This window comes from Thermobia domestica, chromosome 7 (genome assembly GCF_964235325.1).
Source record: "Thermobia domestica chromosome 7, izTheDome1.hap1.1, whole genome shotgun sequence".
Taxonomy (NCBI): domain Eukaryota; kingdom Metazoa; phylum Arthropoda; class Insecta; order Zygentoma; family Lepismatidae; genus Thermobia; species Thermobia domestica.
The window spans coordinates 253,334,225-253,349,401 of record NC_137460.1 but is presented as its reverse complement, the minus strand read 5'-3'; the positions used below and the strand labels follow the sequence as shown (position 1 = coordinate 253,349,401).

Sequence of the window (15,177 nt, the reverse complement as noted above, 5' to 3'; positions counted from 1 at the left end):
TTTTGTTAGAAAACTTTTACATTTTTCAAGTAGTTGTAGACAAATTCCTGATTATCTTAATAGTGATATTTTTGCATACAGTATAAGCCTTTTCCAGTATTGAACCTCACTCTTCACGTCGTCATTATTCTCAGCCGTGGGGGAGTGGAATTCTCCTTTCTCTCTCCTTTAAAAATTCTTGTATTCTAAAGGGGGAAGTGGGGTGACGTCCGTTCTCGCAGGACTGTGGGTAGTGGGGGCTATTTAAAGATTATATGTGTATCGTTCATCCGTTACATATATAATTTTTAAATAAAAATAAATTTTATACACTGCCCTGGAAAGGCAAATTTATGCTGGCTTCGAGGTCCGGTTCGGGGAGGTCCAGCAAATGTGTTCCCCTTTATATTCTAAAATTTATGTGTATTTCTTTGGTGAAATTAACCTCTAAATTAAATAACATATTTTCATTATACTATGCTTTTCTTGTTGAGTAATATAAATGTTGTATATGAATGTTAACGTAAAATACTTAATACAGTGTTGCCGGGGTCGGATACAAAATTTATGGTTTAGTAGGTCATTGTGTAATAAGCAGATAATTATTGATAAGGTTGTAAAATTAATAGTAATTATCCTTTTGGTTTCTTTGAGCTTAATATTTTGTGGTGTTCCTGTAAGGATGGCACAGTCAAAGGAGACGCATGTAAAGTCTAGATTTTCGGATTCTTCAAGTTCTAGTGGGGATGAATTTCTTGGATATTCTTATGAATTTAGTAATCCTATGTTTGATCATTTAAGGCCTTCAGCCCATATTCAAGTGAATGCTCACGAACCTTTTCTAGGTGGTCAAAGTAGACCATTTCAGGATCAAAATTATAACGTGGATCCACAAAGTAATGTGGGACACAGTACACGGTTTGCGAATTCCTCGCCTAATTTAAGAGAAGGAGGGAGTCAGAGCTTTCAAAATAAATATAGAGACCGACCATTTAATATGGCAGCTTCATTAAATTTAAATTTTGAGAAATTTGCTTCGGAAGGAATCTATAAATCTTTGTTGCATGATATTAATAGTCTACCTATAATAGATGGTACCAATACTGAGTCTACATTTCAGTTTTTATTAAAACTTGATAGTATTGTCAGAGGTAAGGGTTTGCCTTTAGATCTTGTGTTGGTAGCTTGTCTTTCTCGTACAAAAGGAGAAATGCAAGAAGTTATACAATCGTTTATTGGGGACGCTTCCCCTTGGCAAACAGTTTGTAGACATTTAGTGGTGCGATTTATTTCCACTATTGGTAGAACACAATTCATGCGACTATTTTTCTACGTTCCCATGCGGGAGGAGCAATCATTATATGAGTTCGTAGATAATAAATTATCGATTATTCACGTACTTGATATGTCCTTTGATGAAGCCACCACTTGTAGTTTAATTACTAATATGGTAACGCCTTCTGCCCATCAATTTCTAGCTGAAAGAGGTATGCCTATCGATTTAAATCAATTGTATTTAGCTGCAGAACACTATGACGCCTTGCATAGATATAGGAAAGATTATTATCGATTACGTAATCAAGGTAGTAGCGTACGGGACTTGGTACCACCCCGTAAATCATCTTCCTTTATCGGAGCGAAGAATACAAAACAGCAAGTAGTGTTGCAATCTCGTGAACCAAGAAATTTACATAAAACTTTAGTTTCTCCAGCTATGTATTCTTTACCATCTAACTATAATAATCTTGGTAAGGCGGAATTTTCTCATAACCATAATTTAGAATCTCAGTTCTTAACTCAAAATAACTCAGATGTAAATCAGAATGATAGTGAATTGAAAAAAACTATTGGCGATTTCTGTTTATATTGCGGGTATGCGTTTTAAGTGCTTAATTGATACTGGGAGTACGAACTCTTATTTGGCTCGACATCTTTATGATGAACTTAGAAAAAAATGTAAAATAAAAGTAGAAAAGGTGAACGTTCAGACTATCGGCTTAGGAAATGTACAAGTTAAAGTGGATATGAGAGTAAGACTATATTTTAAAATTGGAAGACATCAGTTTAGTGAAATTTTTTTCATTGTGGACTCTAATGAGTTTGATCTTCTGCTTGGAAATGACTTTCATACAAAATACAACGCCATAATAGACATTGCTTGTAATTTATATAATATAAAAGCTCGGAAGTTAGTGGTTCCTATGATCCGAGCTGATGAACTTTTGTGTGTCCAGACTTCTCTCGCTTCTGCATATACTTCTAGGAATGGGGTGAGTGGAAAGCAGCCGCCATGCGACCTTGGTTGTCCGAAAGCTACACCTCAACCTAGATCTTTTGGTAATTCTCATCAGATTTTGACTCCATCGACATCAGTAACCAGAGACAGCGGAGTTAATACCACGTTTGACCCAGGAGTGGAATTCGTTTTTGATCAGTCCATATTGCATCCACCGGAGACTAAACCGGAGGAATCTCAAGGTAATTATACGGTTCCTGATCAATTATTACTATGCGATTCTAATTTACAGGAATATGTTAATAACTTGTTAACTTCATATTCTGATGTCATTGGAAACAAAATTGGTAGAGTAAAAAATTTCACTTACAAAATTGAACTTGCCGATAAAACTCCCATTCGATTGCAACCTTATCAGCTTCCAACGCATAAGCAAAAGGAATTAGATTCTTTTATTGCCCAGCTTTTAAAAGACGATATTATAGAGGAAGTAGATTATTCTCCCTACACATCACCCTGCTTTCTAGTAACAAATTCAGATGGAAGCAGGCGGCTTGTAATTTCATACGGAGAGGTGAACAAAAAGGTGATGGTAAACAGCTATCCTTCTCCTAACATGGAGAATGTAATATCTAGTATTTCGGACAATAATATCTTTTCAAAACTTGATTGTAAATCCTGTTTTCATCAAATTCCTCTGTCTGAAGAGAGTAGAAATATTACTGCTTTTGTGACAAAAAATAAAATCTATCGATATAAATCGGTACCAATGGGATTAGTGTTATCACCTTTTGTTTTAAGTAATTTGATGTCAAAAGTCTTTGAAGGGTTAATTGGTAAGAATTTAGAGATATATTTTGATGACATAATTTTATTTAGCAAAGATATTGAGAGTCATAAAGCTCTATTAGAGGAGGTATTATCTCGACTAAGAAATTGGGGAATTACTATATCAGAAAAGAAGTCCTGTCTATTTCAAACTAGTATTAAATATTTAGGGTTTCGTTTTGAAAATGGCAACATGTCAATAGACCCTGAGAGAATTAAAGCTATCCAGGAGATACCAAAACCAAAGAACAGAAAAGGAGTGAACAGAATATGTTCATTTTTCTCGTTCTATTCAAAATTTATTTATGGGTATCCAGAGTTAATTGCTCCCCTTCAAGAATTAAGATCTGTAAAAAAGCCTTTTAAATGGACTAAAGTTCATGATGAAGCCCTACAAAAATTAAAAGATGCCTTTTGTAGTCAGGTCATTTTGAAAGTCCCAGATATGGATTCCAACTTCGTAATACATTGTGATAGCTCTTTGCGTCATTTTTCTGGGGTTCTCAGCCAATACGATTCGGAAGGGAATCTTAGACCTGTATCTATGTTTAGTCGGGCAATTCCACAATCTGATTGGAGTAAAAATATATACGAATTAGAACTTAAGGCTCTTTCTTTATCTTTGGAAAAATTTGAGTATTACTTGGCAAATCCCTTTGTAGTATATACTGATAGTAAGAGTTTAACTTGGTTACTTAATAACCATAAAAGACAAAGGAGATATGGAACAATGTTAGAGAAAATCTCGAGGTTTAAATTTCGTATAGTCCATGTAAGATCAAAAATAAATAGTATAGCCGATTTCCTTTCAAGGGTTGGAAACCATCTAGAATTCTATACAAAAGACGATAATACAATGGAAGTCGTAAAAGATCATAATAAAACAGTAAACTTGTCTTTCATTAATTTTTGGCAAAATCCTGTGTTTAATGTGCCTCTTACAGATCACCAGAGGAAGGATCCTGAATTAAGAGAGATTATCAATAGGTTAGAGCAAAAGGAAGAAGTTCCTCCGTATGTATTAAGAAATAAGATCTTGTTTAAAAAGACAAAAGGTAAAGGGAATAATGGATTTAGAATTGTAATACCTAATTCTTTAATTCAGTCGATTATTGAGTATTCTCATTGTCCAATAATTCATGGTGGGCATATGGGATATCGAAAAACCATTGCTAAGGTCGCTGAAAAGTATACCTGGCCTACTTTATATTCTGACATTAAGAATTTTATACAATCTTGTCATTTGTGCCAAACCTGTAAAGATTCCAATCGAAAACCTATGGGTCAATATTTTACAAAAAAGGTAATGCACCCAAATTATACTTGGTTTATTGATATTGCGGGGAAATTGCCTAGTAGTTCTGGATTTGAATATATTTTAATTGTCACTGACGCCTATAGTCGCTTTGTCTTTTTAGAACCTTTAAGACGACTAACCTCAAAAATCATCTGCAATAAGTTACAGGAATTATTTCTTCGATACGGCTTTCCTGGTAAAGTCCTAAGTGATGGCGCTTCTTATTTCGTGAGTGATTACTTCTTGAAATTCTTGTATAGCTATGGTATACAGAGTGTAAAATTCTCCCCATATAACCCACAATCGAACAGAGCCGAACGCACGGTGAGATCGGTTAAAAATTTAATTCGTATTTATGTTGATAAGTCTCAACAGAATTGGGCCCAATTACTATCTAAAATTGCTTTTACTATTAACATAAGTATGAATGAAACTACTGGGACTAGTCCATGTGAACTTTATATGGGACGAAAATTTTACCATCCATTAGATGTTAAATGGTTGATGGATTTAGATCTTTTAGACGATGACCAGGATAAAGAGCAAAAATTAGTTAATATAAATAATAATATTGAACGCGCTTGGAAACATAGTGCGAAAGTTTATACTCAAAAACATAGTCCTGTTAATTTAAATATTGATGATTTAGTATTGGTTAAAAGGTTCATGAAAATTTCAGCAGAGAAACATTTCAAACCAAAAATCGCCCCTCAGTGGGAAGGCCCATACCGCCTTATTTCTAAACCTACACCAAATACAGTTTGGCTAGAAAATATTGAAAGACCTTATGTTCATATAAAACGTCATGTTCGTTTTTGTAAGAAATATTTTCCACCGAAACAAGTTAATCAATCTAACCCATAAGGTAACACAGAAAAAAAAAGATTTGATGTGAGAATTGAGGTTAACTAAATTATTAATATTGTACTTATATATATATTTATATATTTTAGGATGTTTGTTCGAACAAATTTTGTGTGTTGTATGTATTTTTTTTATTCCTGCAGGAATGCCTCGTCCGAGAAAGTGAGAGGTCAACCCTTTTCATTTTGTAAATACCTCATCATCATCCTTTGTGTATGTTGTGTAAGGAATTGGAAAAATTACTGTAGAAGTTTGTAAAGAAGGCGTTAGCATTTGAATATTATGGAAGATTTGGTAATGTATTGAAATTATTTTATTATTCAACTTGGGATTTGTTATGGTTAGGAATTTTTTTTGACCGACCCTCGGATATTATGTAACCCACCCAAGTTTCATAATAAAATGAAATTTTGTAAATGGAAAATTTTGTGAGATGAAACTCCAGTTTACTGTTAAGTCGGTTATTTCTCTTGGAGTTGGAAGCACTGCTTAACCTTCGGTTAGATTGCGTGAGTCGTCGATCGGGATGACGTCACGTTGCAGCCGAGGTTCTGGCTTTAAGACTGAAGCGCTTCGCAGTGTATAAAATGAGGTAAGAGTGATAGGTCCTCTGAATGAATTAATGGGTCTTTAAATTAATATTCTTTCCGTATAATCGTATAGTTTAGTTAACTTCTTTTGAAATCTATATCAATTCCTGACTATGGTTATTATTTAGAAGCATTATTATTATTATTCAATTTATTTTGGAAGCATATATTTCTAAAAATATTGCGAAAGGAAAAGTAAGAAAGGAAAAAAAATGTTAATTGAATAGTACATATTACTGGTTTTGTGTAGGCAGATTATGCCTTGAGTTAAAACATGTTGATTCTTGTTTTTCCTTGTTAAAACTAAAGTAAAGTCGCTGGTCAGGAAGTTTAATATATTGAAATTACGGAAAATATTAAGGCTAGTGGAGACTTCAAATGAATGATTTATGTCTTAGGTCCGCTTTGAAAAAGGAAAGAAAAAAGAAAGGATTTTATAGAATTACAGTTGAGCTATTGCTCGTAATTCATACATTTTGACCCATATTTAAGAAATCATTTCCTCCCACATTTTCATTCCAAAGAAAGCCACTTTGCAGTAACTTCGAGTTCCATACATTTTTGATTATATTGTTATATAGGTTTCTAAATTCTATATTTTGGATTTACGATTGGTTATAATAATACTTCAGAAAATTTTGTTACTTGGAAAAAAAAATCCTTTTGGGAAAAATGTTACTTGCTAACGGCGATTTCGATTAATGATATTATTACTTGTTAAAATTGTTGAATGTTTTCTATATTACTATTTATATAACACGTTTCGGATTTGTTATAATAAAAATTTTCCATTTTGTTAGAAAACTTTTACATTTTTCAAGTAGTTGTAGACAAATTCCTGATTATCTTAATAGTGATATTTTTGCATACAGTATAAGCCTTTTCCAGTATTGAACCTCACTCTTCACGTCGTCATTATTCTCAGCCGTGGGGGAGTGGAATTCTCCTTTCTCTCTCCTTTAAAAATTCTTGTATTCTAAAGGGGGAAGTGGGGTGACGTCCGTTCTCGCAGGACTGTGGGTAGTGGGGGCTATTTAAAGATTATATGTGTATCGTTCATCCGTTACATATATAATTTTTAAATAAAAATAAATTTTATACACTGCCCTGGAAAGGCAAATTTATGCTGGCTTCGAGGTCCGGTTCGGGGAGGTCCAGCAAATGTGTTCCCCTTTATATTCTAAAATTTATGTGTATTTCTTTGGTGAAATTAACCTCTAAATTAAATAACATATTTTCATTATACTATGCTTTTCTTGTTGAGTAATATAAATGTTGTATATGAATGTTAACGTAAAATACTTAATACAGTGTTGCCGGGGTCGGATACAAAATTTATGGTTTAGTAGGTCATTGTGTAATAAGCAGATAATTATTGATAAGGTTGTAAAATTAATAGTAATTATCCTTTTGGTTTCTTTGAGCTTAATATTTTGTGGTGTTCCTGTAAGGATGGCACAGTCAAAGGAGACGCATGTAAAGTCTAGATTTTCGGATTCTTCAAGTTCTAGTGGGGATGAATTTCTTGGATATTCTTATGAATTTAGTAATCCTATGTTTGATCATTTAAGGCCTTCAGCCCATATTCAAGTGAATGCTCACGAACCTTTTCTAGGTGGTCAAAGTAGACCATTTCAGGATCAAAATTATAACGTGGATCCACAAAGTAATGTGGGACACAGTACACGGTTTGCGAATTCCTCGCCTAATTTAAGAGAAGGAGGGAGTCAGAGCTTTCAAAATAAATATAGAGACCGACCATTTAATATGGCAGCTTCATTAAATTTAAATTTTGAGAAATTTGCTTCGGAAGGAATCTATAAATCTTTGTTGCATGATATTAATAGTCTACCTATAATAGATGGTACCAATACTGAGTCTACATTTCAGTTTTTATTAAAACTTGATAGTATTGTCAGAGGTAAGGGTTTGCCTTTAGATCTTGTGTTGGTAGCTTGTCTTTCTCGTACAAAAGGAGAAATGCAAGAAGTTATACAATCGTTTATTGGGGACGCTTCCCCTTGGCAAACAGTTTGTAGACATTTAGTGGTGCGATTTATTTCCACTATTGGTAGAACACAATTCATGCGACTATTTTTCTACGTTCCCATGCGGGAGGAGCAATCATTATATGAGTTCGTAGATAATAAATTATCGATTATTCACGTACTTGATATGTCCTTTGATGAAGCCACCACTTGTAGTTTAATTACTAATATGGTAACGCCTTCTGCCCATCAATTTCTAGCTGAAAGAGGTATGCCTATCGATTTAAATCAATTGTATTTAGCTGCAGAACACTATGACGCCTTGCATAGATATAGGAAAGATTATTATCGATTACGTAATCAAGGTAGTAGCGTACGGGACTTGGTACCACCCCGTAAATCATCTTCCTTTATCGGAGCGAAGAATACAAAACAGCAAGTAGTGTTGCAATCTCGTGAACCAAGAAATTTACATAAAACTTTAGTTTCTCCAGCTATGTATTCTTTACCATCTAACTATAATAATCTTGGTAAGGCGGAATTTTCTCATAACCATAATTTAGAATCTCAGTTCTTAACTCAAAATAACTCAGATGTAAATCAGAATGATAGTGAATTGAAAAAAACTATTGGCGATTTCTGTTTATATTGCGGGTATGCGTTTTAAGTGCTTAATTGATACTGGGAGTACGAACTCTTATTTGGCTCGACATCTTTATGATGAACTTAGAAAAAAATGTAAAATAAAAGTAGAAAAGGTGAACGTTCAGACTATCGGCTTAGGAAATGTACAAGTTAAAGTGGATATGAGAGTAAGACTATATTTTAAAATTGGAAGACATCAGTTTAGTGAAATTTTTTTCATTGTGGACTCTAATGAGTTTGATCTTCTGCTTGGAAATGACTTTCATACAAAATACAACGCCATAATAGACATTGCTTGTAATTTATATAATATAAAAGCTCGGAAGTTAGTGGTTCCTATGATCCGAGCTGATGAACTTTTGTGTGTCCAGACTTCTCTCGCTTCTGCATATACTTCTAGGAATGGGGTGAGTGGAAAGCAGCCGCCATGCGACCTTGGTTGTCCGAAAGCTACACCTCAACCTAGATCTTTTGGTAATTCTCATCAGATTTTGACTCCATCGACATCAGTAACCAGAGACAGCGGAGTTAATACCACGTTTGACCCAGGAGTGGAATTCGTTTTTGATCAGTCCATATTGCATCCACCGGAGACTAAACCGGAGGAATCTCAAGGTAATTATACGGTTCCTGATCAATTATTACTATGCGATTCTAATTTACAGGAATATGTTAATAACTTGTTAACTTCATATTCTGATGTCATTGGAAACAAAATTGGTAGAGTAAAAAATTTCACTTACAAAATTGAACTTGCCGATAAAACTCCCATTCGATTGCAACCTTATCAGCTTCCAACGCATAAGCAAAAGGAATTAGATTCTTTTATTGCCCAGCTTTTAAAAGACGATATTATAGAGGAAGTAGATTATTCTCCCTACACATCACCCTGCTTTCTAGTAACAAATTCAGATGGAAGCAGGCGGCTTGTAATTTCATACGGAGAGGTGAACAAAAAGGTGATGGTAAACAGCTATCCTTCTCCTAACATGGAGAATGTAATATCTAGTATTTCGGACAATAATATCTTTTCAAAACTTGATTGTAAATCCTGTTTTCATCAAATTCCTCTGTCTGAAGAGAGTAGAAATATTACTGCTTTTGTGACAAAAAATAAAATCTATCGATATAAATCGGTACCAATGGGATTAGTGTTATCACCTTTTGTTTTAAGTAATTTGATGTCAAAAGTCTTTGAAGGGTTAATTGGTAAGAATTTAGAGATATATTTTGATGACATAATTTTATTTAGCAAAGATATTGAGAGTCATAAAGCTCTATTAGAGGAGGTATTATCTCGACTAAGAAATTGGGGAATTACTATATCAGAAAAGAAGTCCTGTCTATTTCAAACTAGTATTAAATATTTAGGGTTTCGTTTTGAAAATGGCAACATGTCAATAGACCCTGAGAGAATTAAAGCTATCCAGGAGATACCAAAACCAAAGAACAGAAAAGGAGTGAACAGAATATGTTCATTTTTCTCGTTCTATTCAAAATTTATTTATGGGTATCCAGAGTTAATTGCTCCCCTTCAAGAATTAAGATCTGTAAAAAAGCCTTTTAAATGGACTAAAGTTCATGATGAAGCCCTACAAAAATTAAAAGATGCCTTTTGTAGTCAGGTCATTTTGAAAGTCCCAGATATGGATTCCAACTTCGTAATACATTGTGATAGCTCTTTGCGTCATTTTTCTGGGGTTCTCAGCCAATACGATTCGGAAGGGAATCTTAGACCTGTATCTATGTTTAGTCGGGCAATTCCACAATCTGATTGGAGTAAAAATATATACGAATTAGAACTTAAGGCTCTTTCTTTATCTTTGGAAAAATTTGAGTATTACTTGGCAAATCCCTTTGTAGTATATACTGATAGTAAGAGTTTAACTTGGTTACTTAATAACCATAAAAGACAAAGGAGATATGGAACAATGTTAGAGAAAATCTCGAGGTTTAAATTTCGTATAGTCCATGTAAGATCAAAAATAAATAGTATAGCCGATTTCCTTTCAAGGGTTGGAAACCATCTAGAATTCTATACAAAAGACGATAATACAATGGAAGTCGTAAAAGATCATAATAAAACAGTAAACTTGTCTTTCATTAATTTTTGGCAAAATCCTGTGTTTAATGTGCCTCTTACAGATCACCAGAGGAAGGATCCTGAATTAAGAGAGATTATCAATAGGTTAGAGCAAAAGGAAGAAGTTCCTCCGTATGTATTAAGAAATAAGATCTTGTTTAAAAAGACAAAAGGTAAAGGGAATAATGGATTTAGAATTGTAATACCTAATTCTTTAATTCAGTCGATTATTGAGTATTCTCATTGTCCAATAATTCATGGTGGGCATATGGGATATCGAAAAACCATTGCTAAGGTCGCTGAAAAGTATACCTGGCCTACTTTATATTCTGACATTAAGAATTTTATACAATCTTGTCATTTGTGCCAAACCTGTAAAGATTCCAATCGAAAACCTATGGGTCAATATTTTACAAAAAAGGTAATGCACCCAAATTATACTTGGTTTATTGATATTGCGGGGAAATTGCCTAGTAGTTCTGGATTTGAATATATTTTAATTGTCACTGACGCCTATAGTCGCTTTGTCTTTTTAGAACCTTTAAGACGACTAACCTCAAAAATCATCTGCAATAAGTTACAGGAATTATTTCTTCGATACGGCTTTCCTGGTAAAGTCCTAAGTGATGGCGCTTCTTATTTCGTGAGTGATTACTTCTTGAAATTCTTGTATAGCTATGGTATACAGAGTGTAAAATTCTCCCCATATAACCCACAATCGAACAGAGCCGAACGCACGGTGAGATCGGTTAAAAATTTAATTCGTATTTATGTTGATAAGTCTCAACAGAATTGGGCCCAATTACTATCTAAAATTGCTTTTACTATTAACATAAGTATGAATGAAACTACTGGGACTAGTCCATGTGAACTTTATATGGGACGAAAATTTTACCATCCATTAGATGTTAAATGGTTGATGGATTTAGATCTTTTAGACGATGACCAGGATAAAGAGCAAAAATTAGTTAATATAAATAATAATATTGAACGCGCTTGGAAACATAGTGCGAAAGTTTATACTCAAAAACATAGTCCTGTTAATTTAAATATTGATGATTTAGTATTGGTTAAAAGGTTCATGAAAATTTCAGCAGAGAAACATTTCAAACCAAAAATCGCCCCTCAGTGGGAAGGCCCATACCGCCTTATTTCTAAACCTACACCAAATACAGTTTGGCTAGAAAATATTGAAAGACCTTATGTTCATATAAAACGTCATGTTCGTTTTTGTAAGAAATATTTTCCACCGAAACAAGTTAATCAATCTAACCCATAAGGTAACACAGAAAAAAAAAGATTTGATGTGAGAATTGAGGTTAACTAAATTATTAATATTGTACTTATATATATATTTATATATTTTAGGATGTTTGTTCGAACAAATTTTGTGTGTTGTATGTATTTTTTTTATTCCTGCAGGAATGCCTCGTCCGAGAAAGTGAGAGGTCAACCCTTTTCATTTTGTAAATACCTCATCATCATCCTTTGTGTATGTTGTGTAAGGAATTGGAAAAATTACTGTAGAAGTTTGTAAAGAAGGCGTTAGCATTTGAATATTATGGAAGATTTGGTAATGTATTGAAATTATTTTATTATTCAACTTGGGATTTGTTATGGTTAGGAATTTTTTTTGACCGACCCTCGGATATTATGTAACCCACCCAAGTTTCATAATAAAATGAAATTTTGTAAATGGAAAATTTTGTGAGATGAAACTCCAGTTTACTGTTAAGTCGGTTATTTCTCTTGGAGTTGGAAGCACTGCTTAACCTTCGGTTAGATTGCGTGAGTCGTCGATCGGGATGACGTCACGTTGCAGCCGAGGTTCTGGCTTTAAGACTGAAGCGCTTCGCAGTGTATAAAATGAGGTAAGAGTGATAGGTCCTCTGAATGAATTAATGGGTCTTTAAATTAATATTCTTTCCGTATAATCGTATAGTTTAGTTAACTTCTTTTGAAATCTATATCAATTCCTGACTATGGTTATTATTTAGAAGCATTATTATTATTATTCAATTTATTTTGGAAGCATATATTTCTAAAAATATTGCGAAAGGAAAAGTAAGAAAGGAAAAAAAATGTTAATTGAATAGTACATATTACTGGTTTTGTGTAGGCAGATTATGCCTTGAGTTAAAACATGTTGATTCTTGTTTTTCCTTGTTAAAACTAAAGTAAAGTCGCTGGTCAGGAAGTTTAATATATTGAAATTACGGAAAATATTAAGGCTAGTGGAGACTTCAAATGAATGATTTATGTCTTAGGTCCGCTTTGAAAAAGGAAAGAAAAAAGAAAGGATTTTATAGAATTACAGTTGAGCTATTGCTCGTAATTCATACATTTTGACCCATATTTAAGAAATCATTTCCTCCCACATTTTCATTCCAAAGAAAGCCACTTTGCAGTAACTTCGAGTTCCATACATTTTTGATTATATTGTTATATAGGTTTCTAAATTCTATATTTTGGATTTACGATTGGTTATAATAATACTTCAGAAAATTTTGTTACTTGGAAAAAAAAAATCCTTTTGGGAAAAATGTTACTTGCTAACGGCGATTTCGATTAATGATATTATTACTTGTTAAAATTGTTGAATGTTTTCTATATTACTATTTATATAACACGTTTCGGATTTGTTATAATAAAAATTTTCCATTTTGTTAGAAAACTTTTACATTTTTCAAGTAGTTGTAGACAAATTCCTGATTATCTTAATAGTGATATTTTTGCATACAGTATAAGCCTTTTCCAGTATTGAACCTCACTCTTCACGTCGTCATTATTCTCAGCCGTGGGGGAGTGGAATTCTCCTTTCTCTCTCCTTTAAAAATTCTTGTATTCTAAAGGGGGAAGTGGGGTGACGTCCGTTCTCGCAGGACTGTGGGTAGTGGGGGCTATTTAAAGATTATATGTGTATCGTTCATCCGTTACAGGGCGAAGTACATAATTTTTCGTGGTCATTGGAAGCCATCCCCCTGCGTTCCATTTCACTTTACCCCTGAGTACAACTGTTGATAACAATAATATAATTAATGGTAATATGTACACTTTTCCAAAGTATATTTTCACGCCTGAATTTTTTCTTAAAATTGTTATTTTTTTTATTCGGAGTAATAGGGGTGAAAGTAAGAAAAAAACGTGACTTTGTGATTCAGCGCAGAATTTGCTGTTTGAAAGTCTCAGTTCCTGTTTTGAATTTTCATATAATTATACTTTTAGAACAAAACAATAGTTTGGTAAATGCAAAAACCCTTTTAAAAAACACATGCGCTTCCTGATCAAGAAAGGAAGGCCATGAATACTTTTTAAATCTGGTTCAAATCCCACTAGCTAATCTTTTTTTAATTATCTGCAATTCTTATCGTATAGATATTTTTATTACACTAGTTAACAAAGGTTTTGTTACATAAAAGGAAATACCTGTTCTTAAAGGAACTTTTTGCGCTGAATTCGAATATGCACTCGGTTTTTCTCCATCACGTACGATTTTCCCGTAACAGAGGGATTTTCGGGAAAATCCCTCAAAAATGTCCCTTTTCGTTTATTTTACACCCCAAGATCTTGTCCCCTTGCATATATTAACATAGGAATTATACCTAAGTATACTTTGATTCATATTTAACAAACCCTCTAAGTTTCGTAATAATCGCTTTATTCTTTCTAGAGAAATAAATATGTTTGTATGTATACTGTGTGAACTGTTTATTGCACCTTATAGTAATGCTTTCAGATCTCTTAAGTTGAGGTAAAACGTTTTTGCTTTATTACCACAAACACATATATAAAATATAATACAATATAATTTACAAGTGTGACAATTTACAATAAACAATAATACAAATGTACCAAAAGGTCATGAAAAGACAATCAAAACTATCACAATATATGAAACTTCCATTGGGTTACAAAAACGTACCCTACTTCCTTCTTTTGTAAGAAATGTTGCATTCTCTAACAAGACCCCAACAATAGTCCCCCATCATTGAAGGATCCCATCGTCCCTGGTACCTTTTCTCCATTGCCATTATATCTTGGTGGAATCTTTCCCCCTGTTCGTCGCTGAGAGAACCTAGATTAGCAGGAAAGAAGCTGAGGTGGGGGTGCAAAAAGTGGATTTTTAAAGACATCCTACAACCCAACTCTTTGTATTTCTGTATCATGTCCTGTACGATTTCTGTGTAACTCTCAGCTTTGTTATTGCCCAGAAAGTTGCGCACAACACACTTAAATACTGTCCAGGCAGCTAGCTCAGCACTGTTTAACTTGCTGTCAAAGCTATCATCAAGCATTAATTTCCTAATTTGGGGACCAGTAAACACTCCCGCTGAAATCTTAGCATCACTCAGGTTAGGGAAGTTATCTCGCAAATACTTGAAACCTTCACCAGTTGTGTCCATGGCTTTGACAAAGTTTTTCATAAGTCCTAACTTGATATGAAGTGGCGGTAGTAATATCTTATTAGGATCTACAAAAGGAGCGTATTTGACGTTGCATTCTCCAGGTACGTAATTCACTCTAGGTTCCCATTCCTTCACTTCATAATGTTTGTCATCAGCTCGGCTATCCCATAAACATGAAAAACATTGGTACTTCGTGTAACCGCACTGGAGTCCCAATAAAATACCAACTACCTTGAGATCACAACATATTTGCCAACAATG

The 15,177-nt window shown here is 33.7% G+C and overlaps 3 protein-coding genes across 4 annotated transcripts in view; 2 read left to right on the top strand and 1 right to left on the bottom strand.

The window, feature by feature from the left end:
* The window catches only part of LOC145690826 (uncharacterized), a 71,512-nt gene that overhangs the window by 35,573 nt on the left and 20,762 nt on the right, over window positions 1-15,177 (bottom strand). The gene's annotated exons all lie outside the window — the stretch shown is intronic.
* LOC145689044 (uncharacterized) lies at window positions 1,957-5,864 on the top strand. The gene is made up of 2 exons (XM_081763175.1): window positions 1,957-2,457; window positions 5,348-5,864. The coding sequence occupies exons 1-2, from the start codon at window positions 2,004-2,006 to the stop codon at window positions 5,368-5,370; spliced, it is 477 nt and encodes a 158-aa protein (XP_081619301.1). The 5' UTR covers window positions 1,957-2,003; the 3' UTR covers window positions 5,371-5,864.
* LOC145688810 (uncharacterized) lies at window positions 8,439-12,449 on the top strand. Its single transcript, XM_081762982.1, has 2 exons — window positions 8,439-9,042; window positions 11,933-12,449. Exons 1-2 carry the CDS (start codon window positions 8,439-8,441, stop codon window positions 11,953-11,955), a joined length of 627 nt encoding a protein of 208 aa, XP_081619108.1. The 3' UTR covers window positions 11,956-12,449.

Excerpts from the sequence above, each read along its gene's own strand:
- LOC145689044 (XM_081763175.1), top strand. The coding sequence starts at position 2,004 with ATGAGAGTAAGACTATATTTTAAAATTGGAAGACATCAGTTTAGTGAA. Across the intron at positions 2,458-5,347 it reads TAAACCGGAGGAATCTCAAG|GAATGCCTCGTCCGAGAAAG; the intron begins GTAATTATACGG and ends TTATTCCTGCAG.
- LOC145688810 (XM_081762982.1), top strand. The coding sequence starts at position 8,439 with ATGCGTTTTAAGTGCTTAATTGATACTGGGAGTACGAACTCTTATTTG. Across the intron at positions 9,043-11,932 it reads TAAACCGGAGGAATCTCAAG|GAATGCCTCGTCCGAGAAAG; the intron begins GTAATTATACGG and ends TTATTCCTGCAG.